This window comes from Mixophyes fleayi, chromosome 11, assembly GCF_038048845.1.
Source record: "Mixophyes fleayi isolate aMixFle1 chromosome 11, aMixFle1.hap1, whole genome shotgun sequence".
Classification (NCBI taxonomy): domain Eukaryota; kingdom Metazoa; phylum Chordata; class Amphibia; order Anura; family Limnodynastidae; genus Mixophyes; species Mixophyes fleayi.
Window position 1 is genome coordinate 95,626,821 of NC_134412.1, and position 27,418 is coordinate 95,654,238.

A 27,418-nucleotide genomic window follows, 5' to 3' on the forward strand; every position below is an offset into this window, starting at 1 on the left:
TAGTTTTCTCTACAACTGTGTTATTGTTCTGCCCCTATCTTGTGTTGTGAAACCCCCCCTCTGTGTTGCTGCTCCTTATACTCCTGAGGTTGTGCAGGGCAGTTCTGCTTGTCATGTGACCTTTGTCTTGCCCATCTGCCCCTTGAATTGGACACAACTGCTGTATTTTCTGTCTAATTTACACAACGTTGTCAGTTGCCCGGTCCATGATTGAGCATGTGAAGTCCTGGTGTTGCACACTGGGTACACACTGATACAATTATCGTGCCAATCACACAATAAACAACCGTTTGGTTAGATATTACACCAGTGTGTACACTCCTACGATCATGCTTTATCGTACCAGAACACATTGTATTGTTTGATTTTAGAAACTTCCTAAAAATCATCATCAACAATAGAACGATGTCGGAAAAATGTGGCAGTGTGTACGCACTCGCCACCAGCAGTGTAGGCAGATATCTGTAGTGTGTACAGAGTCACAATCTTTTCAGCAGTTATGAGGGTTACCGCAGTTGTGTACAGAACTTTATATAGATAATACCGGATGTGGGTGACTCCCTAACTTGTTGCCCGATTCAGATTGTTTACCCAGTAAATTGGACTCCATTGTGAATTAAAATGGAAACATCAGCTTTAGTTAAACCTTAGAATTTTAGTTTTCTTAATCCTGTACAGCGGTGCAGTCATTCTGTGAAATGCTGAAAATCTACCTATGCCACCTAGGGTTTAATGAATGTATATTATTGTGTAGCACAATCAATGTCTTTAAATCTGTGCTCAAGAAATAGCACATTCTGAGCTGTGAGACCTGAATTGCCCTTGTTACCTTTTTAATTCCAGAGAACTGTTTGTTCCTCATAATAATCTTATTTTTGCTGTTTCACTAATAACCTCTCTGGTGATTGTTGGTGATCTCACAGATGTTATTCGTAATTTGAATTTAACAAATTATCTCTAACTTTTTAATGTTTTATTTTTTACAGAACAAAATTTACAGTAGTAACATTTAATATGTGTATTGGATATATTCAAATGATTAGATGGGTTTGACGTTTGTTGGAAATTGATCCTCAAATTTATGAATTTGGGGCTGGTTTGACTACTGCGGTGTCTCTGCCCTCAAACAAGGGACCTCGAAATTCCATTTGCTGTTCAAGACTCTGTTTAAACTAAATACATTAAAAATTTGCTACACAACACTGATTGTTCAAGCTTAAAAAGCAAAGTTTTATAGTATGTTTAAAGTGTATTTTAATTTTTTTTGCATTCAAACCATGAACATTACATTCGACAAACCGTTTTGAGAACTACTAATTCCAGCATCGCTAGAGCTGGGGCTCAGAATCTGCTGTAACACGTTTTTCGGTAGTTTCCGTAAGTAGAATGTCGGTGAGAGACGGAAGGTGCAGACAGAACACAGGTCCAATGTCTGTCCTGTCATTCTACCAGGTTGTACTTCTAGTGCTGAAAGAAAATCTGTCATCAACCATACCGGACAGTATGATGGGACTTTTGCATGGGTTACTCAAGTGCTCATGTCGCCTAAACGCTGTGCAGGGAGCAACTTTGTGAACAGAATCGGTACTCTAGAGAATGCAGCTTATTAATTTAATAGGAACCAACATGATCACCGAGCTACAAACACCAGGCCTCAGTGATGTCCCTGGTCCCTAGTAAATTAATAGGGTGCTTTTAAATGTTTACCTTCTATACTCCACTCTAAGAGAACAAAAGTGCATTGACCGGCGCTGCATAGTGATCAAAACGTGCCGGTGAGCTCCGGCTAATCCCAGTTTACCAAAAAGCTGAACAGTTGTTTTGAATAGTTTTTGTATTTTTATTTAATTTTTTATTTCTCCACAGCGAAAAAAGTATTCCCCCCCCCCCCCCATAAGATTGTTGCTCAATGTTCTAGGCACCCCCTAACCATTGGTTCCCTGTTTGCCTAATGGTAGCAATGGCCTTCGTGCAGCTATAAGTTTGCCCCCCATCATAATACGCACGTCGCGTGTATACTTTTGGCCAGGGCCATCTTTTCCATTGGGCACGATGGGCAGGTGCCCGGGGGCCCCATGGGCGAGGGGGTCCTATAGGCAGGGCTCTTAATTAGAATAAATAATCCTGCAAATGAAAAAACCTGCAAAAAAAACCTACAAGGGTCACTGAGCTATACATCTATCTATCTATCTCTATATATCTATATCTGTATCTCTATACATATATATATATATGTGTGTGTGTGTGTGTATATATATATATATATATATATATATATATATATATATATGTGTATATATATATATATATATATATATATATATATATATATATATATATGTATGTATGTAGGGGCCCCGGTGCACTGCTTTGCCCGGGGGCCCATAATGTTGTTAAGATGGCCCTGCTTTTGGCTGTATTATGTTTCATGCCACAGATGACACACTGAGCTCATTTACAACCTTGTGCTGAGCACTTTGCGCAGCGTATTTTATGCATTGATTTGTTGAGTGAATCTGGGAAAAATGAAACCAGGTTGGTGGCCCGATCTCCACTGGGTGTAGATGGCAGGTAGACATTGATAACAATTACAGCCCCAGCTATGCTGAATATAAGTGATTCCTCCACCCTCACACGTCGTATTCCTGCACCGTGAATGAAGGTGGCTGTATAGTCATTATACACCCTCTGTTGCAGAATGCAGTGTATTCCATGTGTCACAGATTATTAATACAGTCACAGGAGAGTTGGTGGTTTATATAACGGGCTCATACTCCTCAGAATAACTCACCAGAGGGTTAATACATCCATATTTCCCATCTAATTTACAATGCATAGCTGGTCGGGATCGATATCCCTGTGTGGAGGATTATTCCAATTTTCTGCATTTTAATTGAACTTTACTAGTCAGAAATTGATCTGATGCCCCATTGAGAAGGCCACTTTATTATATGTTATCATTTGAGATCAATGAACCTCTTGCTTTTCCACTCAGTGACTTAATTTGAGGTATTAAGTCAATAGTTATATTTGTGACAAATCTTTTGGCTTGAACTTTAAAGTGCTGATTGTCTAAACACCGCGGTGCGTTGTCGGGTCTCTATGCTGTGTGTTCATTCCAGTGAATGGGTAAGCTGCATACTGATGGGTCCCCTACTAGGAGATATATATATTTATTAGTGCTGCCGGGAATGTTGTGTAATTGGGGGACACAGGGCTGAAGCTGCCTTGTCTGACCTGAGAAATAAAATTACCCCTTACTAGTTTTCCTTCAGAATAACGACTGACAGCCCTGCTCATTCCTTCCATGTTGTCCCAGATACATCACAAAAAAAAGTCCTTGACAATTGTTTTGTTTATAACCTATTAGCGATGTGCAGGGCAGTCACATTATAAAGTAGGTTCTGTAGTTCTTTCCCGCTGTGTCTGCATTGACACTTTTTGGTTGGTCCCATTCCAACATCAATATCAGCATTTTGTTTGTTTGTGCAGCATCTACACAAATAATAACTTGGGGTTTTTTTTTTGCAGAGGACTTATAATTATCAGAAAATACCATTAGTTTGCTTATGACTCTTCTCACTTCAAAAATGTAACCGAAATGGCCAAAAAAGGCAGGATTCTACATATAGGTTTTCATAATAAAATCTGAACTCGAACATAATGCATATTTTTATTTTTTGCTAGTTTGCACTGTCTTGAATGAACCCCTTGTGTACAAAGGATGATTCCCACCTGGGATGTTATATTGGATCCTGCTCAGCTGTGGCTGTGTTTTTCATGCGTAGCCCTAGAAGGCTGTTAATGTGATCATGGTTGGTGAACTTGCCCACTATAGCTGCTGATAGCGCCAGGCTGCAAGGTATGATGCTTGGAGCATATAGGTAAAGCCACCATCAGGCAGTTTTACTATATGCACTGAAATGAGTGACAGTTGTCAGGGGGTCAGAGATGACGATTGACGTTGGTTGGCTGTGTATGATCTTCCCGTGCTTGCGTGGGTGTCCTCCGGGTGCTCCGCTTTTCTCTCACACTCCAAAAACATAGTAGTTATTTGGCTGCTATCAAATTGACCCTAGTCTGTGTGTATGTTAGGGAATTAAGACTGTAAGCTTCAATGGTACAGGGACTGATGTGAGGGAGTTATCTGTACAGCACTACAGAATTAGTGGCGCTATATAAATTGATGATTATTTTTTGGACTATTTATGCAAAACATAGCATAACCGCAACTGTCCCGATTTGAGGGGCCGGTCTCGCCATCATGATTCTTGAACCTTTTGTCCCGACAGCCAAAATTTTGGGAGGTGCCCCCTCCCCCATCACAAAGCATATTTGAAAGGCTTTAAAAACATGGGTTAAATGCTTAAGTTTAATGTTTAATCCGTAAGTACCAGGCTTTCATGTATACAATAGATTCAAACCTGCATTGAGACCACAGAAACCTCCTGTGGTTTATAGAAAGTCTATACAAATAAGAGCAGACAATGAATCTGCGTGTGTAATGCTGCTGTGTAAGGGGGGCGAGATATTCTCCTAAATTGTCACTGAATTGTGTATGAATCTGATGTACTGTCCATGTGTGATGTCTGATTGTTGTCCTTGGGACGAAGGCAACATGTCAGATTGGAGAGAAACAAGTAATTGAGAGCAATAATAAATCTTTGTTTTCTATCTAGAAAGACTCTAGAGACAATATGGGACGGTACAAGAGCTGCAGAGTCTTAAATAGGATTTTAAATGTTTGGTATTTAGAGACCATGATCTAGCATTAAAAGGTTTCTCCTTTCATAACGTGCAATCGCTTTGTCTGACAATCAGGACAAAGGAAATTTTTTAGGTCTGAGATAGGAAAGTGGTTAAACCGGGGGACTCAAAAATGTCTTGTGACCTGATAATGCTGTTGAGCTTTGAGAGATTATTCAATATACAATATATTCAGTTCACTGAATATAATGTCCTTAATTAGGGGATCTCCATATACATTATGTTGTGAGAAGTCAACTTCATTTAAAATTTATATCATTGACAAAAAATATTACAAATTTTTAATTGACACCATTAGAAAAGTCTTGTAGAGTTGATGTCACACTCTCCTCCGTCACCCTTCTGATCAGACCAGGAGAGGAGCTGGCACTCCAGTGCTCGGCCAAGTTGGCACTTATCTTCTATAAGTGCCTTACCGGAACCCGACATAATCAGCATCCACCAAACACAGACTTTCCCATCTGACTGCCAGAGAAGTGTGATTCATCGCTCCACAGAACACGTTTCCACTGCTCCACAGTCCAGTGTCAGTGTGCTTTACACCACTCCACCCGACGCCTGGCATTGGTCTTGGTGATGTGAGGCTGCATGCAGCTGCTCGGCCATGGAAACCCATTCCATTAACCTCCCGCCGCACAGTTTTGTGCTTACATTAATGCCAGTGGAAGTTCAGAACTCTTCAGCTATGGAATCAGCAGAGTGTTGGTGACTTTTACGCACCATGTGCCTTAGCAGTTGTTGGTTCCGCGCTTTAATTTTACGTGGTCTTAAGCTTCATGGCCGAGTTGCTGTTGTTCCTAAACACTTCCACTTTCTAATAATATCGCTTACAGTTGACTGTAGAATATCCAGCAGGGGTGAGATTTCACAAACCATCTTATTGCAAAGGTGGCATCTATCACAGTACAGCACATCCTATCACAGTACCACGCATCCTATCGCAGCACCGCGCATCCTATCACAGTACCACACATCCTATCGCAGCACCGCGCACCCTATCGCAGCACCGCGCATCCTATCGCGGCACCGCGCTGGAAGTCACTGAGCTCTTCAGAACGACCCATTTTTTGTATCACAAATGTTTGCAAATGGAGACTGCACGGCTAAGTGCTGATTTTATACACCTCTGGCGATGAGTCTGATTGAAATACCTCAATTCAATCATTAACAGGTGCAGGTGTGGCCAAATACTTTTGTTGATATAGTGTATGTGCAAACGTTTACTTCACAGTACATTGAGTGAAAAATGCGCCAAACTTGAAGCATTCTGAAATGACGCATCCTGTCCTCGTCTCCTGGATATCCGTACGGTCATCCGTGAAGGACAGTGGATCATATGTGAAGAACAAGTGCAATAGGAACCTCTGACCTCCCGTAACCCCTCTTGGTGCACTGTCCCAATATCCGAATATTTCTCTGAAAATAAGGACTTTTCTAACGGTGTCAATAAAAATAAGGTTGTCTGTTATTGAAATTTTGGTATTAGCAATTAACATCCTGCCAAAATCAGCCAACATGAATGCCCACCGTATCCTTATTTATTGCATAGAAAATACGGTCATCAGGAATGATATATAAAACTGATACCAGATTTACATACCAAAAATCTGTCTCTCCATGTGTACTCTATAATAGTTATTGTGAACTATGTGAATGTCATGAAGATAAATATCACCTTGTCTGTAGAGGTTGGTACAGCCACCGTTCTTAGCTGTAGATCGTCTTTAGGTGTGGTTTTTTTTTGTTTTTTTTTAGCCTAAACCAGGATCTCTGTTTGTCTTACCCAATAGGACGGTGTCCGCTTCACCCTGTGTAGTGATAACTTGTATGGATGATGCGTTATAGTGTAATGCACTGCTGAGTGTGTAAGACACCTTCATCATTTATTTATATAGCGCCAGCGAATTCCGTAGCGCTTTACAATTGACACTTCTAAATATCTGTATCCAACACAAAGGAAAGATCCCACCTCCAATATTCTCCTCATACAGAATATTCTGGGCTATTTTAGGTAAACTAATACAAATCACTTTTGTGGTGTAGACCCAGCAGAATGTCACTAATCTGGTAATAAAGCCCCTTGGTGTGTATACAGGTAATAGTGACTTATTTCCATACAAATGGCACAATTCTCCCGCACATGTAAATGAGGAAACCAGGCAAAGGTAGTTTACATGACAGGTTTTATATTTTAATCTGTATTTTGTGCTAGTTTAGGGATTGTCGAATAGGCAACAGGACCGGATTGTCCTAAAGCCGCGATACCTCTGGCCTCTGATTGTCAGGACTCAGCGTTATCAGTGATGCCTCTGTCCATCTCTGAAGCACAATCACATCACAAACTGACAATACCGGCCCGTCCTCCTGTGTCCAGACCTGGATTTATTAAAACAAGTATATATATTATATATCCAACAAACATGGCCCCGTTAGGGCAGACGACCTGCCCATTTATATTCATAACACATGACGTCATCTCCCGCCTTACATCACTTGTCCTCTGGATGTCTAGGTCATTCACCGGCCATTGAACGATACCCACGTTATACACTGAAATCCTGCGTCGCTCTGCCCTGTATATTATCACATCGGCCTTTACTTCTGTGTAGTTAGATCAACGTGGGAACAGAAAATATGTATGAGCACTATAAAATGATTGTACATGTATGTGCGTGTTCCTGTGAGCTTGGGTATGTGTGCGATGAAGGCTCCTGAAATGGCTCAGATAAGAGATGTGACGAGAACCTTCGCACAGTCCTCGTAGTCCCTGAACTAAGAGGTCTTTTTTTGTGTTTTGCTGCTTAAAATTAAAACATGGTAAAAATATAGACCCCTCCCCAAATCTCCTTTCTGGAGAGACAGGAAATAATCCAATATTTTTACTACAACTTCCTACATTGTAGGTTTAGGAAAAATGTATTCACCTACTAATATGTTTTACAATAAATATACCTGTCCGTTGGTGAAATACAAATCTGCTGGTTCCTGCTACGTTTCATATCTTGCAAAGGGCACCAGAATGCGACCAGCCATATTGGAAGAGACCATACGGGGCGGGAGGGGGTCTCTCTGGAGTTCCTGTGCTGTTGTCTGATGGTACCTTCCACTATCTCTACATGAGGCCGTCACCTCAGCGTTGTGCTTACTGATGGCTAGATTCCTAGATTGAAGCAATTAAAGTTTCGGCTCCAGTTGGAAGTTGGGAGCTACATTTTATTTTACATTTTTTTGGGGATAGTTTTATAAAACGTTTCATTCCCACCCGCCTAAATAATAGAACCATGGCTTGTTGTACTCCACTGAACAAAGTGATTTGTACAATAGAAAGGTCCTCTCCTTTTTTGTATAAATATAAAACTAAATAAATATGTCGGGGAGAGAGGCTCTCTCCCTTATTCCAGGCTTCAAAATGTCCGAAGTCCTTGTCATAAGTCTTAGCCAAATACCACCCAATTCCTGTGCTTCCTCGCCCTCCCTGGTATCTCCCAGGTACGGTGAATGGGGGTCACACGTGTGTCTGCATTCTCCTCTGAAGGGGCCTGCTCGGGTCAGAGTTTTGAGAGGATGACTGGGAAAAGTGGGAAGAGGAGGCGGAAGCTTTGCTGGACTTGTCAAACTGGACGTAGCCATCTTGCTTCCCGCTGCTGCTGACGCTGCTGTCGCACTGAGTGTCCAGGAAAGAGCTGCTGTCGCTCATCGAGCCCCTCTGGAACTCGCGTTCGCAGAGCTCGATGGAACTGCTGCCCATGCCGAGAACGAAGCGTTGGCTGTAATCGTACAGCCGGTTCTGGCCGCTCAGGGTGCTGTAGATGTTGGTGAAGGACATGCCTGTAGGGACCCGCTGCTTGTTGGGCGGTCGCACATCTGGTTGGCAGTTGGACAAGGAGATGGTTGGTGTTGAGTGGTGGTCTTTGAACGTGTTCACGCTGTAGTAGCCGTTGGTGGGATCCTGAAAGGCGGAAAAATGGAAATGGTCAATTATTGGTCCAGGATTTCATGTGTAGCATGTTTTATGGCCAAGATTATCCCCACAGCCACAAAAGGGATTAATAAAATAAGTCATTTTAGAAGTAGGAAAAATATGGAATCAATGATACCCTAAGACTAATTTGGTCTCTTCGTCAAGCAGCTGGAAACATTATAAACTAGTGATGCTTTATAATACGAAAACTTCAACAGTAATATCATTATTTTTAAGAGCGAGACCAATCTGTTCCTTGTGGAGCTAAAATCGGAAGTTGTTATGTGCTTGAATGAAATACAGAAACCTCATCGCACATGATTACATAGCCATTTAATTTTTTTAATAGAGATATATATATATATATATATATATATATATATATATATATATATATATATATATATATATATATATATATATATATATATATATATATATATATATATATATATATATATGTATATATATATTGTATATATTTTGCTTGTAACTAAGAAAATGACCATTTTCACCATAAGCCCAGAGGACCTTGAGATACATTTGATCATTTCCCAGGTATAAGTAGAACAGAGACCTAAGTGGTCTTGAAAGCTCACTACTAATATCGTTCAGTTAGTGGATAATAGGGATTACTGTGTTTCCACCTCTCTCCTGCTTTTAGTAATGACTAACATACTACATCACGTTACTGCTAAGCCATTTACACACACACACACACACACACACACACACATACACACACACATACACACACACATACATACACACATACACACACACATACACACACACACACACACACACACACACACATACACACACACACACACACACACACACACACATACACACACACACGTCGACAGACCTTGGCTTATAGGAACCAGGGGGACAGTTTAGATTTTGAGAATGACGCCCAATACATCAGCAGCCGACGCTGTGACCAGATCACTTCGAGGTTTTGCTCAGCTTTGTCACAGAGGACAGTATGTGAATAAACCGAGCTATGAAGCGTGACCTTGTCTGTATATGGTCAGACTTGGCAATTTGGTACAAATAATATAGATCTACAATAAGCCTAAAAAGCTTCAGTTCCAGGAAATATCTGCTGGATTCTGTAAAGTAAACTCTTAGATCTCTGGGGCTTGAGAAATGCAGTAAAACAGGAATGTGCTGAGTTTATCCTTTATGGATCGGGATGACTGGGACCTTTTTGCTGGTTGGTGATTTGAGCCTTAAGTGTCCACTGTGCTTTATTATCAGATAGAGCTGCGGAATCCGGAACATAGACAGTCACAATAGGCTTTAGGAGCGCATGTAGGCTTGGCTCCCGAGAGACGGAGTCTGCTCACGTTGCTATGGAAACCACTTTGATTAAATATGACACTTAATCATTTTTTGGAGGAGAAGAGATTAATTATCCTTTAAACACATTCCTTCATCTGTATGTAAATAAATCTGACTTTAAGGGCTAATAACCCAGTGAAATTGTTTCTGTGAGTAAAGGGGAGGGGGGAAATATTCTGTCATCGTACATGTTTACAGGGCGGGGGGGGGGGGGGGAGGGCTTTGTTAAACTTTACTTTTGGCTAAAAAAAAAAGCCCCAGTATTGAACAATTGTGTACAGTCTGTAAGCCAAGACAAACGCTGAGAAAAGAGATCCTCGTTGACAGTTGTCCAGGATGTACAGGGCTGTGTGTATTGTAGTGCGCTGCTTATCCTAGGGGAGAAATTCGTATATCAGCCCTGAAAGTTCGCTCAGTGGATCATAGATCGGGGCACGTTCATGCTCCACGCTGAGTCGCCCAATGTACGGGACACCCCTTCCCCTCCAGGGTGGTTGGGGATCCCTCAAGCATCTGAATAACTGTTCAGGCCCCCCTAGGCTATACACTCGAAGACCCCTCTCACCTGCTGTGTCATGCAAATACGCGATGGGTAAAAACTAACTCCCCCCCACACACACCAATTATGTTCCTCTGTTTTGGAAACTCTGCTCCACTTGGCATTTTAAAAGGGTCACAGCAATTTTGTCACTTATTCGTTTTCATTAAAATCAGAAGTGTATAGTAGAATGGAGCCGCGAACGAGCGCTACTGATGGTGAAGGGGGAGTAGAATGGAGCCGCGAACGAGCGCTACTGATGGTGAAGGGGGAGTAGAATGGAGCCGCAAACGAGCGCTACAGATGGTGAAGGGGGAGTAGAATGGAGCCGCGAACGAGCGCTACTGATGGTGAAGGGGGAGTAGAATGGAGCCGCGAACGAGCGCTACTGATGGTGAAGGGGGAGCCGGTTGTCACCATTCTTGTCTCTCCTACTCGCTTATCCTCAAGCGCCCGCCCAAGGGTGACTCATTGGGAATATTTCAAGATTGAAACTTTACTACATTTCTCTTTTATGCTTTCTTTTTACTTTGGAGAACAACTCTTGTATTTTAAAATGAATGTCCGTTTATACCTCTCCCTGTCAGAATTTTGCACCCCAAAAATTGCCCTCCCCCGCAAAAGCCTTGTGCCCTAAGCTGCGGGTTAGTCAGTCTATTAGATAATCGGTAATAAAACTGAATGACTTTTTTTTTTTTTTTTTTGATAAATAAAACAATACGTGCTATCCTCCGATTTTATGAGATATTAAACCAATGAAAATTGGCACACCTGCTGCCTCCCTTGGATGTGGTATCCGTTTCTCAGGCTCCCTCCCCCCTAGGTCACCATGGTAGGCATGGAAAAGTACCACTGAAGTTTAACAGTGCAGACATCTGAATGTATAGTCCCCGTGACTGCGACGTGCGATCAGCCCGAGGTTATCTAGAGTGGCCAAAGCTGCCGGGGAAGGGGCAAGACCCAAGTTACCAGCCCCCGGGATTGGTCTTGGTATAATAAATGCACACACCCCGGGGGGATCAGCGCTCATCAGCATGTATTAGATCTAGAATTACAATAGTTGGCCAAGTAACGGGTGGAGCGATCAAAGGAACCATAACTGATTTAATGAGCAATTTGCAGTTTCACTGTACCGGCCGTGTGTACTTACACGTACATGGCTTAATCTTTAAGACAAGCATATGCTACTGGCTGGATCAACCAGGTAAATATTTGAGCTGAGGATAGAGGGGTTACCTCAGTCTGTGGTTTTGGAAATTAATGCTATTACTAATCTGTGCAGTTGTTCACCTCGCCCTCTTGTTACATTCCTCCAGGTTCAACCTGGTCATTTTGTTTCACACGGTCTAGTTTCATATAATATTTGTGTGTGTGTAACAGATAAAGAACATCCACAGGACCCTTGTTCTGATTTATCAGTGTGTTGTCTGAATTGGTTAGTAAACCTTGGGGCCGGTGATCCGGAGCTGCAGCAGATGTTATTACGTGGAGGTCAGCCAGGAGGCTCAGCTGCGAAAACCGGTCTCTATTTTCATGTCAATTGGTTTGGAGACACAGTGAAGCCACATATTCCGTGGTCAAGGTTGGTCACGTTGTTATTAAGCTGCAAAGGCGGCTAAATTGTTTTTTTTTTGTTTTTTTTTTTCCATTTGCTCTTTGACATGCATTGGCTTTGTCATCTCAGTCCTAAGAGGATAGATCCATTTCAGACATTACTACTGTCCGGCAGCCGTTACAAGGAGCGGACGTGTGTTGTGCTGAAAGTCACTTATTGATAATGTTTTGCTATTGTAGCCGGCACATAACCTGGCTGCACATATTACCCATTAATTGCACATACCAGCACCATCCCCTACCCTGGAGCACAGGTCAGGACGGTCACCGACTGTGTGTAACGTTTTATAGGTGCAATATAGACCTGGGAATGTTGCAGCGCAGTGATAACTTCTATATTCTACACTAATAATAGTATTGCACAGCCGTGTACTTGTCTTACCTTCTGAAATTCCTTTTCCTCCTCCTTTAGGACCTCTAATTGCTTGAGGACAGAGTCCTGCTGGAAGTCTCCTCTGTCGATCTGTAGGGAGAGGAAAGGGTGACATTAGCCTTCTCTGTCTATCTGGTTATTTAATATCACACCGATTATATTGACCCTAAAGACTCCGTGATTTGTGGTCAGTCTTAATAAGTGGTGACACTGGGTTTAATCCATGTGGTGCTGGTGAATGAGAATTATCGCCCTCTACAGTAAAAGCAGCATTAGAGCTGATCGCTGGATGTGATGAGATGAGAGAAGGAAATGAAAGACCGCTGTGACCCAACTACCCCCCTCCCTCTACGTCGCTCCCTCTTCCTCCCAATCGCCAAAATGTATTATGGACAATCATTGTGCACCACCATAGTCAGATCTAACATTGGTTGGTCTAATTTCTTTCAGTGTTTGTGGTGTCTTTTTACTATGTGGTAATATCTGAAACAAACAAGTTCAGAAGGGGATAGAAATGTAATATTTTGTTTAAAAATAACAACCCATAAGCTCCTATATTGGTGATTTGAGAAAAGGTTCAATTGCTATGAATTTTTTAACACTGACCCTTCTCCTACCACTGTGCAGATTATCCTTAGATCACCGAAGCTGTAGGGTGATGACCAATCATGAATATTACACTAACGGACAAACTGTATAATCTGTGTTCTCGTGATAGATGTCTGTGAATTATCAAAATGTACTTTTTTTTTTTTGCATTGATTGGAGCCACAATAAAATATTTTTTTTGAGGGTGGGGTGGGTGGGCACAAAACAAACCACCCCTCCCCCCCCCCCCCCCAAACATCTGTAAAGAATCAAGATTACTTTCCAACAATACATACTATGAAATGAACCTCAAAAACAACATCCCCGTCTATAGGTTATCAGAGGAAGAGCACGTACCCCCCAGCTGTCAGAGTTCTGGGAGGTACGACTGCTCTGCATGTACCAGTGACGGGTGTGCACAGAACTGTATGTGAGTGCTTGGGGGGCTACAAGTGGGCTAGCGGTTCAGAAACGCTGGTGCTGCCATCACTGTGACGTGGCACCTCTGATTGGGGGTATGAACGCGCCACCCATCTCGCAGGTTATTTAGGCCTCTGATTCTATAACTGGTGTTCCACGGGACCCCTTGTACAGTGCAGCGTCTACAAGCGCTCCATCGCTTCGGTGGTGACAAGTTACGAGACGGAGCAGCTCGGAAATCATGGCACGCAGCTTCTTCAGTGCCTAATCGCTCCCGTGTGACACGATCCTTTTATGTGCATCTTAATTCCAGTCATCCGTGTAACCATTACCCACTCTAGTGTGCATCTATTGCCACATCCATATGGTCACTTACGAAGCACTAACCAGTACCTGTGGCAATTACTCAGTCACTAGTTTCTTTAATGTGTGCGTACATGGCCTTTCCGGAAAGGGTTAACTCCCCGGGCCACAAAACTCATTTCTAATGTCCAATAAAAGTCATTTCAGATATAGAAAGATTTTTGAATTGGAGGGAAGCAGAAACAAAACAGGCCGAGGCGTATTGCCGCATGGAAATGTTACTTATAATTGCTATTGATTCCAGCGCGCTATACTCCTTGTTGTGCCCAGGGGACCAGGAGGCAATTTCCGAGGGGAGGAAGGGAAAAGCGTGGGCTGCGGGCGTCCTGTCCAGGTGCCATAAAATATGCATATGACTCGGCCACGTTGCCCGGACTGTAATAAGACAGGAATTAATGGTGGTCCAGGCATGAAAACATTTACTGCACCTCCTTTTAAATCTATAATGTGCGAATTCATCAGGGGTTTGGTTATAAATGTTCCTAGTAAGGGACAGGAGGATATCTGTGTGCGCTCCTAGCAGCAGAGGGCAGCGATTCTGGCTTCACAACTAGGCCGCAGCCTAGAGCAGGTCTCACTGCTTGTACAACCAAAGCGAGAACCGTGCACTGAGCAGGGGTAATGGCGATGTCTGCATATGATCCGACATTATTACAGAGTTATTGCTGCACTTAAGCTCTGCAAGTTAATGATCAAGGCAGAATAAGTCTCCATTACATGGAGCTGGAGAGAGGCCAGGTTACTGCCTACCAGTCAGAGGGTCAATTACTAGAGACTGCTGGAACATAGACAAAATACCTGAATTAACTGTATGCTTTGTGCACTGACAAAGCTAGTAAAATATTTGCAATTAAAGGAGAATGTGTCCTATTACCCATTCGATATTGCACACAGTATGGTGATCATTTGGCATTGCAGTGTGGTGATATTGGGCCTGATTCATTAAGGAAAGTTAAGCAAAAGTAAATCTGGGTACACACTGCCTAATTTTCCACCAACTTTTTATGCCGAGCGATTTTACGTGTGATCGATGGTCCGATCGCTCGGTCCATGGACTGCATACATACTAGCCTTGTTTAGGACGATAAAGGGAAGAGCGGACGTCCCGGTAGCGACTTTTTACAGCCATGTTGTCACGAGGAATGATTATAATTTGGTACACAATGAAGCAACATTTGCAGGGCATGTAACGATATATACCAAAGACATTAGAAGAAAGGGGCGGAGCTTTCACTATAGTTAACACCCAAAAACGCATTAAAAAACAGAAGACAACAAAATTCAGCTAAAATTCTCCATACACGGGTTATCATTATACTGTTTGGAACGGTTCTGCCACAGACCACTACCACCTTTAAAGTGTAGTACTATTTGTATAACTTTTATTATTCTGCACTAAATATTTTTTTGTGGTTTATTCTGGGTATGTTACAAATATTGGGTAATAAATGTTATTAGTTTATAAAGTTTTATAAGTTTATACAGGTATAAGTTTAGAAAGGGTAAATATGAATATGTTGCCAATATAGCTGTAAAGGGTTAGCGTTATAACACTACACTTTAGTAAACTGGCTGCCATATGCTGGACGCAGCAATGCAATAGACCACGGCTATTGTTATTCCGTTACAATCCTCTAATTAACAAGTCGGTGATGTGTGGACACCGCACCACGTGGGACAGGTACAGGCATCTGAAATTTCCATACACACGCACCCAAGGAAGCCCCAGAGTATCGAGGATTATCGTGAATCGATCGGAAATTTATACACACTACACGGTGAAAGGTGATTGGAAAGAAAGTATTGAAGCGTACGACCAACTAAGTGAGGCGACAATCGAGCATTTGGTAAGACTTTCATCCATCGTGTCACTACACACACTAACCCGACTTTGGAACGACCGATCGTATATATTGGCTGGTTGAGACGATTGTTGGACGAAAACCTGTCGTTTGTACCCAGTTTAAGTACGGCAAAACCATGTTGCATTGGAGGGGGAGGTACATTTAAGACGTGGGAACAGATTTATAGTTTGGATAGGACATGTCCTAGATCAACTTTATATTTGAGTGTAAAAATAAAGCAGACGGAATTTAACTTATGTACAAAATAATAGACTGATTTGCACCCCTTGGATTGTAACATGGTTTTTCCCAGAAAACTTGAGTAAGAAAACGTACTCGATTTTTTTTGCTTAACTTTCCTTAATGAATCGGAACCATAATTGCTGCCGTCACACAATCTCCATTGCACAATATCTGCAACGTGACCAGTAGTGCAGAAATGTTCCAGGTTTACGTATTCATATACAGTCAGGTCCATAAATATTGGGACATCGACACAATTCTCATATTTTGGGCTCTATACACCACAACAATGGATTTTAAACGAAACAAACAAGATGTGCTTTAACTACAGACATTCAGCTTTAATTTGTGGTAATTTACATCCAAATCAGGTGAACAGTGTAGGAATTACAACGGTTTCTATATGTTCCTCCCACTTTTTAAGGGACCAAAAGCAATGGGACAAACTAAACAATCCTACATCAAACTTTCACTTTTTAATACTTTCTTGTAAATCCTTTGCAGTCAATTACAGCCTGAAGTCTGGAACGCATAGACATCACCAGACGATGGGTTTCATCCCTGGTGATGCTCTGCCAGGCCTCTACTGCAAATGTCTTCAGTTCCTGCTTGTTCTTGGGGCATTTTCCCTTCAGTTTTGTCTTCATCAAGTGAAATGCAGCTCAATCGTATTCAGGTCAGATGATTGACTTGGCCATTGCATAACATTCCACTTGTTAGCCTTAAAAAACTCTTTGGTTGCTTTTGCAGTATGCTTCGGGTCATTGTCCATCTGCACTGTGAAGCGCCGGCCAATGAGTTCTGAAGCATTTGACTGAATATGAGCAGATAATATTGCCTGAAACACTTCAGAATTCATCCTGCTGCTTTTGTCAGCAGTCACATCATCAATAAATACAAGGGAACCAGTTCCATTGGCAGCCATACATGCCCACGCCATGACACTACCACCACCAGGCTTCACTGATGAGGTGGTATGTATTAGATCATGAGCAGTTCCTTTCCTTCTCCATACTCTTCTCTTCCCATCACTCTGGTACAAGTTGATCTTTGTCTGATCTGTCCATAGGATGTTGTTCCAGAACTATAATGGCTTTTTTAGATGTTGTTGGCCAAACTCTAATCTGGTCTTCCTGTTTTTGTGGCTCACCAATGGTTTACATCTTGTGGTGAACCCTCTATATTCACTCTTGTGAAGTCTTCTCTTGATTGTTGACTTTGACACATAATCACCTACCTCCTGGAGAGTCTTCTTGATTTGGCCAACTGTTGTGAAGGGGTTTTTCGTCGCCAGGGAAGAAATTCTTCTGTCATCCACCACAGTTGTTTTCTGTGGTCTTCCGGGTCTTTTGGTGTTGCTGAGCTCTCCGGTGCGTTCTTTCTTTTTAAGAATATTCCAAACAGTTGATTTGGCCACACCTAATGTTTTTGCTATCTCTCTGATGGGTTTGTTTTGATTTTTTCAGCCTAATGATGGCTTGCTTCACTGATAGTGACAGCTCTTTGGATCTCATATTGAGAGTTGACAGCAACAGTTTTCAAATGCAAATGTCACACCTGGAATCAACTCCAGGCCTTTTACCTGCTTAATTGATGATGAAATAACGAGGGAATAGCCCACACATGTCCATAAAAATAGCTTTGAAGTCGATTGTCCCATTAGTTTTGGTCCTTTTAAAAAGTGGGAGGCACATATAGAAACCGTTGTAATTCCTACACCGTTCACTGGATTTGGATGTAAATTCCCTCAAATTAAAGCTGAAAGTCTGCAGTTAAAGCACAACTTGTTTGTTTCATTTCAAATCCATTGTGGTGGTGTATAGAGCCCAAAATATGAGAATTGTGTCGCTGTCCCAATATTTATGGACCTGACTGTATTAATAGGACTCGATCATTCGATGAGAAATTATTTTTTTATTTTAAGCAGTTTTGACTAAGCCCAAATTACGAACTCTATGACAAATTGATGGCGATATAGTTTTATAGTCTGTAGAATGAAATGTCTAAATCAAACATGTGGGGACAGGTTTATATCAGCCTGGTAAAAATAACCCCAAGATTTCTCTTTACTATATTGTAGTGTCTTTGTCGTTTGTGTTTTATTTTTATACATAAAGTGATGTGTGTATGGTTGAAATGGAACTAAAATGTACTTTATTGTTCTTTTTTTATATAATTAGAAGAAACTATGGGTAGAAGTACTGTAGGAAATGTATATAATATAAACCCTATGTATAGGCAGCACGGTGGCCTAGTGGTTAGTACTTCTGCCTCACAGCACTGGGGTCATGAGCTCAATTCCCGACCATGGCCTTATCTGTGTGGAGTTTGTATGTTCTCCCCGTGTTTGCGTGGGTTTCCTCCGGGTGCTCCGGTTTCCTCCCACACTCCAAAAACATACTAGTAGCTTAATTGGTTGCTATCAAAATTGACCCTAGTCTCTACCTGTCTGTCTGTCTGTATGTGTGTGTCTATATTAGGGAATTTAGACTGTAAGCTCCAATGGGGCAGGGACAGATGTGAGTGAGTTCTCTGTACAGCGCTGCGGAATCAGTGGCGCTATATAAATAAATGGTGATGATGATGATGTATACCTACGTGTACCTGTGTGCTGTTTACTGAGTGGAATATTTGTATTAAGACTTGTTTTATAACCGTGCTGTGATAGTGCAGTATATTCACTGTTACAGCTTTCAGAGCACAGAGCGCCTCTATGATAAATGTCCCTTCATATAATTCCTGAAAGTAATGGGACATCTGAGCTGCCTTTAAGTAACATATTCTGTATCTTCTCTGTTATCTATGAGCATTTTGAGTTATTTGTACCCACTTGGAGCAAGGGTTTTTTGATTGGGACAATATTTACTTCATCCGCTACTTAGGTGGTGTAAGTTTCTACTTGTTGCTTTCCGTAAAGTCGCCATTTAAGAGCGCGCTCCATCCCTAACAGAAAATCCATATAGTAAAACAGGACACGTACATCCCTAGATTTTGCTCAATATGGTCCCAGCTGCGTCACTGAAATCCATGGGCTCTTTGATGAAGTTAAAGTACAACTCTGTATATTGATACAGACCCCACAATGTCTGTGCCCCTGTTTATAGCACAGTATTAATATTGTTAACCCCCCAGTGACCAGATGTCTGTATATCCAGTTATACAGTGAATGATGAAGCTACTAATACGCAGCGTTTGCACCCATTACATAGAAGAACATTATATACAGCTCTGTGTAATTACTACATGAACCTGTTTTGTGGAGAGAGAATGTATCTGCTTTAAATTTCATCCGGGAAGCCATCGGCAGCCTTGTTTTACTGCACATGAATATATTATAAGGAAACCGCTTCAGTCAGCTGATCTGCAGCATTATTAAACCTTTAAATTGGTGCATATATTGAGCACAAAGCTGGATTACCCGCTAGGTCAGTGTTCCCTAAACCCAGTCCTCAGGGACGCTAACAGTGCAGGTTTTCCAGGTGACCAGTGATATAATTACACCACCTGTGAAATTTTGTTACATTAATCGTCATCATCATCATCACCATTTATTTATATAGCGCCACTGATTTCGCAGCGCTGTACAGATAACTAACAATAAATCGAATACAAGTGCAGCGCTACAGACCTGTCTGTCTAAAAAATTACATTTAGAAAAAAGATAAAAACAAAGATCACGAATAGTCTCATATATAAATTTATTACATGGAAACCACATGTATAAAATACCTATTAATGCTAATTGACAACATAATAGGGGGAAGACACTTGGCATAAAGTAAGTCACTGTGCACTGTGACAAAGAATCAAAATATAAAAATTGTAAAATATTATAAAAAACCGTTGCTCATGAGATACATAGAAAACCCCAGCGCTACTTAATGGAATAATTGTAACAGCTGTCCCGATGCAGCCAGTAATGTGATAAACAATATGAAATATGATGTTCCAAGAGCCTTTAAAGTGACCTCCCCGCAAGGACAAATGCTAGTGATAGCCGTGGTTGGCAATCAAATGCTGATAATAATATATCCCATTTGGATAGATGGCAATGTCCCGATAGCCGTATATATAGCTCCGTCTGAACGTGAATAATATGGAGTCAGAGCTCCAACTTCAGTCGTATTATATATTCCAAAGAGAAAGAGTTCTACTCCATACCCCCAATAATGAAACAGTCCAAACGTGAGTAATAGAGGATATATGTACTCGCTGTCTCTGGCCGCGATGTAGTGAGCAGCTCCACGCCCACCTTCACAAACCGCTCCAACGGAGACTCTTCTCTTAGATGGTATTAGATGACCAATAATAGTGGAGATGTGAATCCTGCATGGAGCGGGTCTGTGACTCGCCAACAACTTGGGGGCATATTTAATAAAGCACGGTAGTGCTTTTAACGGGTCATTAAGGTCCCACAGTGTCCTCCGCAAATTTATTAAGGGGGCATCGCAGCAGATATCATGGATATCTGCTGCTTTGCACTCCTCTTCGTTTTTGGGAGCAGTCACCATTCAACAGAATGGTGACTGCTCCTGACCGCAATCTAACAAGTCCCGAAAAAACACTTTTTTCGGGAACTTGTCATGTTAATGTACCAGCTGCAGCTGGCGTACATCATCCGAATTGAAGAAATCTAATGCTGTCAGCTCTGCTCCGGAGAGCAGAGCTGGACAGCGCATGTGTGGAGGGATCACATGATCCCTCCCTGTCACTCAGCGCTCTCTCTCTGCAACTATCGTTGCAGAGACAGAGAGGGGATCTGTGTGCGCATGTCCAGTTCTTGGAACTGGACATGCGCAATTGAAGAGTGAAGAGAAGACCCGAAGAGGGGGGGTAAGTATGATTTTTTTTTTCTATCACTGAAACAGCAGTTTTTCGTAACTGCTGTTTCTGTGCAGGGTTGTACATAAATGTGAGAAGTAGTTAAATCCTTATCATTGCGATAAGGATTGAAAACTACTTTTCACTTTATGTGAATATTGATAAATGTGCCCCTTGGTTATAACAATCTGGCTTATGCGGAATCTTGAATGTGTGCGGGCGATTAGCTGATTTTCCAAACCTACCGTGTTCACGGTTCACAGATGAGTCTGTATCGGACACCGCACACCGTTCCTGATGAGTGTCCAGCTGGACAACGGGGGTAGGAGGAAGGAGGTAAATCAGAGCAGGCACTCTCCTTGTGAAGCCAAATGGGATAAGAAGTATAACAGCTCCGTGTGCAGATGCACAAAATCAAAAGCCGGCAATATTAGCCTGTGACTTAAAAACAATGATATGCAAAAAAAATAGGTAAAGAATAAAAAGAGAACAACTGTAAAGTTGGCTCAATGCCCCCAACGCGTTTCATTACGAAATGTAACTTCCTCAGAGGGAATATCCAGACTCATTACAAGTTCAGAAGAGCCTTATATGTGCTGCATCTTCAATTAATCAATAAGGTATAGTGCAACACACGTTTTGACCATTCGTGATCGTGTCAAGCAACATACAGCCGTATTAGCGTGTATATGTGTGCTTAAAAACAGAGGCAAATTCTACCAAGGATGAATCAAATATAAACATTATTCTGCCCCGAATAACCTTACAATGTTAAACATATATATATATATATATATATATATATATATATATATATATATATATATATATCTTGAAACAGTGACCTTTATAAATGCAATACATCTATAATGTTTTTCCTTCATCAAAATAATGAATATAGAATAAATTATACTCTTAAATGCATAACCTATATTAGACCCAAAAAAAAGGGGGACATACACGCAAGGATTGTAGCAATAACATGATATAGTGCATAAGTACTTATAAGTTTGAGTATAGATACAAGAATACTCATAAACTGAAAAAAAAAATAAATAAAAATAAATATTAAATTTAAAACTAAAATCAATTGGATATGAATATAAAATAATAATAATAATAATAGAATTACATGAGAGAGAATAAGCAGAGATGTGAATGGAATAGATGATATGTAAATAATAAACAAAAAATAAATAATAAATATAAAAATATTAAAAATACCAAAAAAATAAAAATGAAATTGAGAATGAAAATTGAAAAATAAAAGTAAATATAAAAATCAAAATCTATATATTTTTTTTTTTTTTCAGTTTGAGTAATCTTGTATCTATACTCAAACTTATAAGTACTTATGCACTATATCATGTTATTGCTACAATCCTTGCGTGTATGTCCCCCTTTTTTTGGGTCTAATATAGGTTATGCATTTAAGAGTATAATTTATTCTATATTCATTATTTTGATGATGAAAGAAAAACATTATAGATGTATTGCATTTATAAGGTCACTGTTAAATATATATATATATATATATATATATATATATAACATTGTAAGGTTATTCGGGGCAGAATATTGTTTATATTTGATTCATTCTTGGTAGAATTTGCCTCTGTTTTTAAGCACACATATACACGCTAATACGGCTGTATGTTGCTTGATATGATCACAAATGGTCAAAACGTGTGTTGCACTATACCTTATTGATTAATTGAAGATGCAGCACATATAAGGCTCTTCTAAACTTGTAATGAGTCTGGATATTCCCTCTGAGGAAGTTACATTTCGTAATGAAACGCGTTGGGGGCATTGAGCCAACTTTTTATAGTTGTTGTTTTTATTCTCTACCTATTTTTTTGCATATCATTGTTTTTAAGTCACAGGCAGCGCCGGTGCTAGGGTTCACGGCGCCCTAGGCAAAATAACGCTGCCGCCGCTCGCACCCCCGCTCCCCCCCCACCCCCCCCCCCCCCCACCGCACACCAGATAAAAGAATAATTAATTAAATGTTACTTACCTTTTCTTCCTCTAGCTGCTCCTCGCGATGCATGCTGAGAAGGGAGGGGAGAACTCAGAGGCGCCGCCGGACAGACTATCACATGATCACATGATTACTGACGTCAGAAAATCTAGTCAGCGGCGCCCTGCAGGTCCTGGCGCCCTAGGCAACTGCCTAAGGTTGCCTAATGGGAGCGCCGGGCCTGGTCACAGGCTAATATTGCCGGCTTTTGATTTTGTGCATCTGCACACGGAGCTGTTATACTTCTTATCCCATTTGGCTTCACAAGGAGAGTGCCTGCTCTGATTTACCTCCTTCCTCCTACCCCCGTTGTCCAGCTGGACACTCATCAGGAACGGTGTGCGGTGTCCGATACAGACTCATCTGTGAACCGCGAACACGGTAGGTTTGGAAAATCAGCTAATCGCCCGCACACATTCAAGATTCCGCATAAGCCAGATTATTATAACCAAGTTGTTTGTGAGTCACAGACCCGCTCCATGCGGGATTCACATCTCCACTATTATTGGTCATCTAATACCATCTAAGAGAAGAGTCTCCGTTGGAGCGGTTTGTGAAGGTGGGAGTGGAGCTGCTCACTACATCGCGCCCAGAGACAGCGAGTACATATATCCTCTATTACTCACGTTTGGACTGTTTCATTATTGGGGGTATGGAGTAGAACTCTCTTTCTCTTTGGAATATATAATACGACTGAAGTTGGAGCTCTGACTCCATATTATTCACGTTCAGACGGAGCTATATACGGCTATCGGGACATTGCCATCTATCCAAATGGGATATATTATCAGCATTTGATTGCCAACCACGGCTATCACTAGCATTTGTCCTTGCGGGGAGGTCACTTTAAAGGCTCTTGGAACATCATATTTCATATTGTTTATCACATTACTGGCTACATCGGGACAGCTGTTACAATTATTCCATTAAGTAGCGCTGGGGTTTTCTATGTATCTCATGAGCAACGGTTTTATAATATTTTACAATTTTTATATTTTGATTCTTTGTCACAGTGCACAGTGACTTACTTTATGCCAAGTGTCTTCCCCCTATTATGTTGTCAATTAGCATTAATAGGTATTTTATACATGTGGTTTTGATTTTCATGTAATAAATTTATATGAGACCATTTGTGATCTTTGTTTTTATCCTTTCTTCTAAATGTAATTTTTTAGACTGACAGGTCTGGAGCGCTGCACTTGTATTTGATTTTTTGTTAGTTTTTGGGTGGACGCAGCCGCCTGCTTTCTGCAGCAGCTTGTCCTCTGTCTTATATCAATATTATTACTTCCAACTGCTACTGTGACCATATATCTTATCCAGTATCTTACGCTACATAGCAATTATATTGTATTGGCGCGATATCAGGTTTTTTTGGGTTTTTTTTAATTGTCTTTGCTGTACAGAGAACTCATTCACATCAGTCCCTGCCCCATTGGAGCTTACTGTCTAAATTCCATAACACACACACACACACACACACACACACACACACACACACACACACACACACACACACACACACACACACACACACGGGTCAATTTATTTTATTAGCAGCCAATTAACCTACCAGTATGTTTTTGGAGTGTGGGAAGAAACCGGAGCACCCGGAGGAAACCCACGCAAACACAGGGAGAACATTGTATCAGTCAGTAATGACTACACCTGTCCACCAGCAAGGAGATATGGAAAACATGCCCTGTTAGGGGATATGAACTACACCTTCCTCTCCTATCCTCTAGACTGTTCCCCCTCTGCCCACATGGCTGGTGCCCATGGGAGGCAGGCAGAGGAATCTGCTTCCCACATCTTTCAAGGATCAGCAAACATCTTGAGGGAAGGGAGGGTTCAAGTTATGTGGTGGTGGAGGGGTATTGATATAATGTGTGTTGGGTATGGCTGGTGTATGTTTTGTGGGTGCTAGTTTGTGTGTGGGGTATTAATGTTTTGTGGGGAGTATTATTGTTATATGGACTCTGGTGTGGGGGGTGTTGTGTGGGGTATTAATGTTCTGTGTGTGTGTGTGGAGTATTAATATTTGTGGAGGCTGGTGTGTGTGGGGGGGGATATTGTTATGTGAGTGTTTGGTATTATATGGGTGCTTGCGGATAAATGTTTAAGTGGTGGCTCTTTATTAAATGTGGGGGCTATTAATATATTGCAGGGGCTATTAATGCAATGTGGTATCTCTATTAAATGGGGCTTATGAGCGGGAGTGTGCGCCACTGTTAGGTGCTGAGCTACTCCTATCAGATTCCTCTGGCAGTCGCATGAGAGCAGAAACAACCCAGGAGACTAATCGCAGCGAGGATTACTGGGAACACCTGGTTCCTTTCTATACAAGCTCTGCGATACTTTGCAAATCAAGGAACACTGTCAAAGTTGCCACATTTCCATACTCAGCTGATTTAATATCTTGCACACATAATAAGAGACACCTTACACAAAATAGTGCAGCGTAGAGCAAATACTAGACACATAGGGTAATGTACATAATATATACTTTGACAGATGCACAAACACGGTCTTATCGGCTGTTCAATACATTAATGCAGGTTGAGCAGGCTGTTAATACATTAACAGAAATGAGCAATGAATGAGTGGGAGGCCCAAATGTGCGTTATTATCATGACGTTTATACAGCTACAGCCCTGAGAACATGCCTGTGCTTCCTTTAGATGGGAAAAGCAATTGTAATAATGTAAGAGGTAGAAATCCAGGCACATCGGGGTTAAACACGAAATGCAGACCTGCCCTGGCCAGTCATAAAATAACTTGCAAAGCCCTTGGAGGTCTATTTCTGCCAGTATTTATATCACATACTCCTATATCCTTGAAAGAACCAGGATGCTTGTGCCACAGCAATGTAATGGGTGAGATTTTAATGACCAGCTGTGAGATACCTCTCTATGCGTAAACCGCGCTAATTGGATCCTGCGGCATCGGGCTACAGTCACACACAAGCAGCGCAGTTATTACCAGGGACCCCTGTGTCTGTCATTTCTCAGTCTCTACACTGAAAGAGGTAACTGGGGTGAGCGCTCTGCTATCAGTACAGGCCACTGCTATAAAGCACGCTTTGTTTTCTTCCTCATCCAGATAAGTGGAATTTGTGTGTTTAATTAAGAAGAACAAGTAAATCTGGTAACTATAGTAAGATTCTGTAATGAATGTTTCCTGGTCGTTTATCTTCTCTGCTATCTAGACATACAGTGAATGTAAAAACAGTCATTAGACCTGGGAGCTGATTATCTAGTGGAGCTGTTTTCATGGTATGTACTTGTATAAATCACTTTGTAGATGAAATAATTCTGCTTCTTTTCATGTGTGGTCATTTATTCTATTTTACATATGCTTAAAATGTAGTAATAACGTAACCATGTAATCTATTACTAAATATAGCTGACCTTCTGATCCTGCTTACTGAACGCTGTGTAATATTCTGGAGATGTGTAATTGTGGTACCTTCGGCTCGGTACACACAACGGGAAATTTCTCCCGATGCAACATCATTACCGATTTTATCAAGGACAGAAAAAAAAAAAAAATACAGTCCGATCAGAATGCCGATTCCTGTGCACACTGTACACGTTTTGCACAATTTACCTTCAGATCTGTGCTCTTCATCTGTCCTAACCATCGGATGAAAAGATTGAGAGACCACACACTCCATAGAGATCTATGGACACTGCTGAGCGTGCGTGCGTACACACTGCAGGATTGGAACAACATTTTTCCATCGTTGGAGTGTGCACACTAATGTGATATCGGGCCGAACGGTCGTTTATGGTGCCATTGGCCTGATAATGGTCTGAAAACACTGTAGTGTGTACCCAGCCTTAATCTTTAAGTTTTATTGCTCCACATATTCTCAGTCCTTTCTTATGGTTTCTGAAACATGTTTTATATATCTGGGCTACAGAAACTGCACCGTCTGTGACTATATCTGTTGGGGTCAGCTCGTGTTATCAGCCGAAGCTCAGTATCGCAGCCTCTACCTGCCTCCAATCTGAGCTTATGCACAACAGGACCAGGTAAATCTTTATTAAAACCTTTGAAAAGCAAGTACTCGTGTATAAACCAAAATAAAAAACATTGGAGGAAGGTGTTTGCGCTTAAAACGTAACTCTTCATTTAGATTATAATAAAAGACTTAAACTGGGGCTGCATACTTTTTGGGGAAAAAGGCCCTGTAGAGGTGACCTAATTTAATATACATATATATATTCAAGGACATCACAATTTATCAGCAAGCTACTCCCAGGGGTCTACAGGTGATAAGAGGGCATCCACTGCGACTGGAGGAACAACATTTTCAAAATGAAAAGGGATTTTTCACTGTGAGGTGAGTAAGAGAAACGCACTGCCGATGGGGGTCTGAACAAGGGTGCCGATGGGCAGGGCCAGATTAACCATAGGGCTAACTGGGCTACAGCCCAGGGGCCTATGGCATCCAGGGGGCCCTTGAAAGTGCTCAGCAGCAGTATTGATCGTACGGGGGCGCCCCCGG

General features: G+C 41.4%; 1 protein-coding gene across 3 annotated transcripts in view; it reads right to left on the bottom strand.

Annotated features, from left to right (window-relative positions):
- Positions 1 to 7,959: 7,959 nt before the first annotated feature.
- The window catches only part of KIRREL3 (kirre like nephrin family adhesion molecule 3), a 541,498-nt gene continuing 522,039 nt past the window's right edge, over positions 7,960 to 27,418 (bottom strand). For all 3 annotated transcript variants that reach the window (XM_075190473.1, XM_075190474.1, XM_075190475.1), the window contains 2 exons: positions 12,613 to 12,693; positions 7,960 to 8,716 (listed from right to left, as the gene is read on the bottom strand). In XM_075190473.1, coding sequence (XP_075046574.1) covers positions 8,273 to 8,716; positions 12,613 to 12,693 — 525 coding nt within the window. In that variant the 3' untranslated portion in view covers positions 7,960 to 8,272. The remainder of the gene's footprint in view (positions 8,717 to 12,612; positions 12,694 to 27,418) is intronic.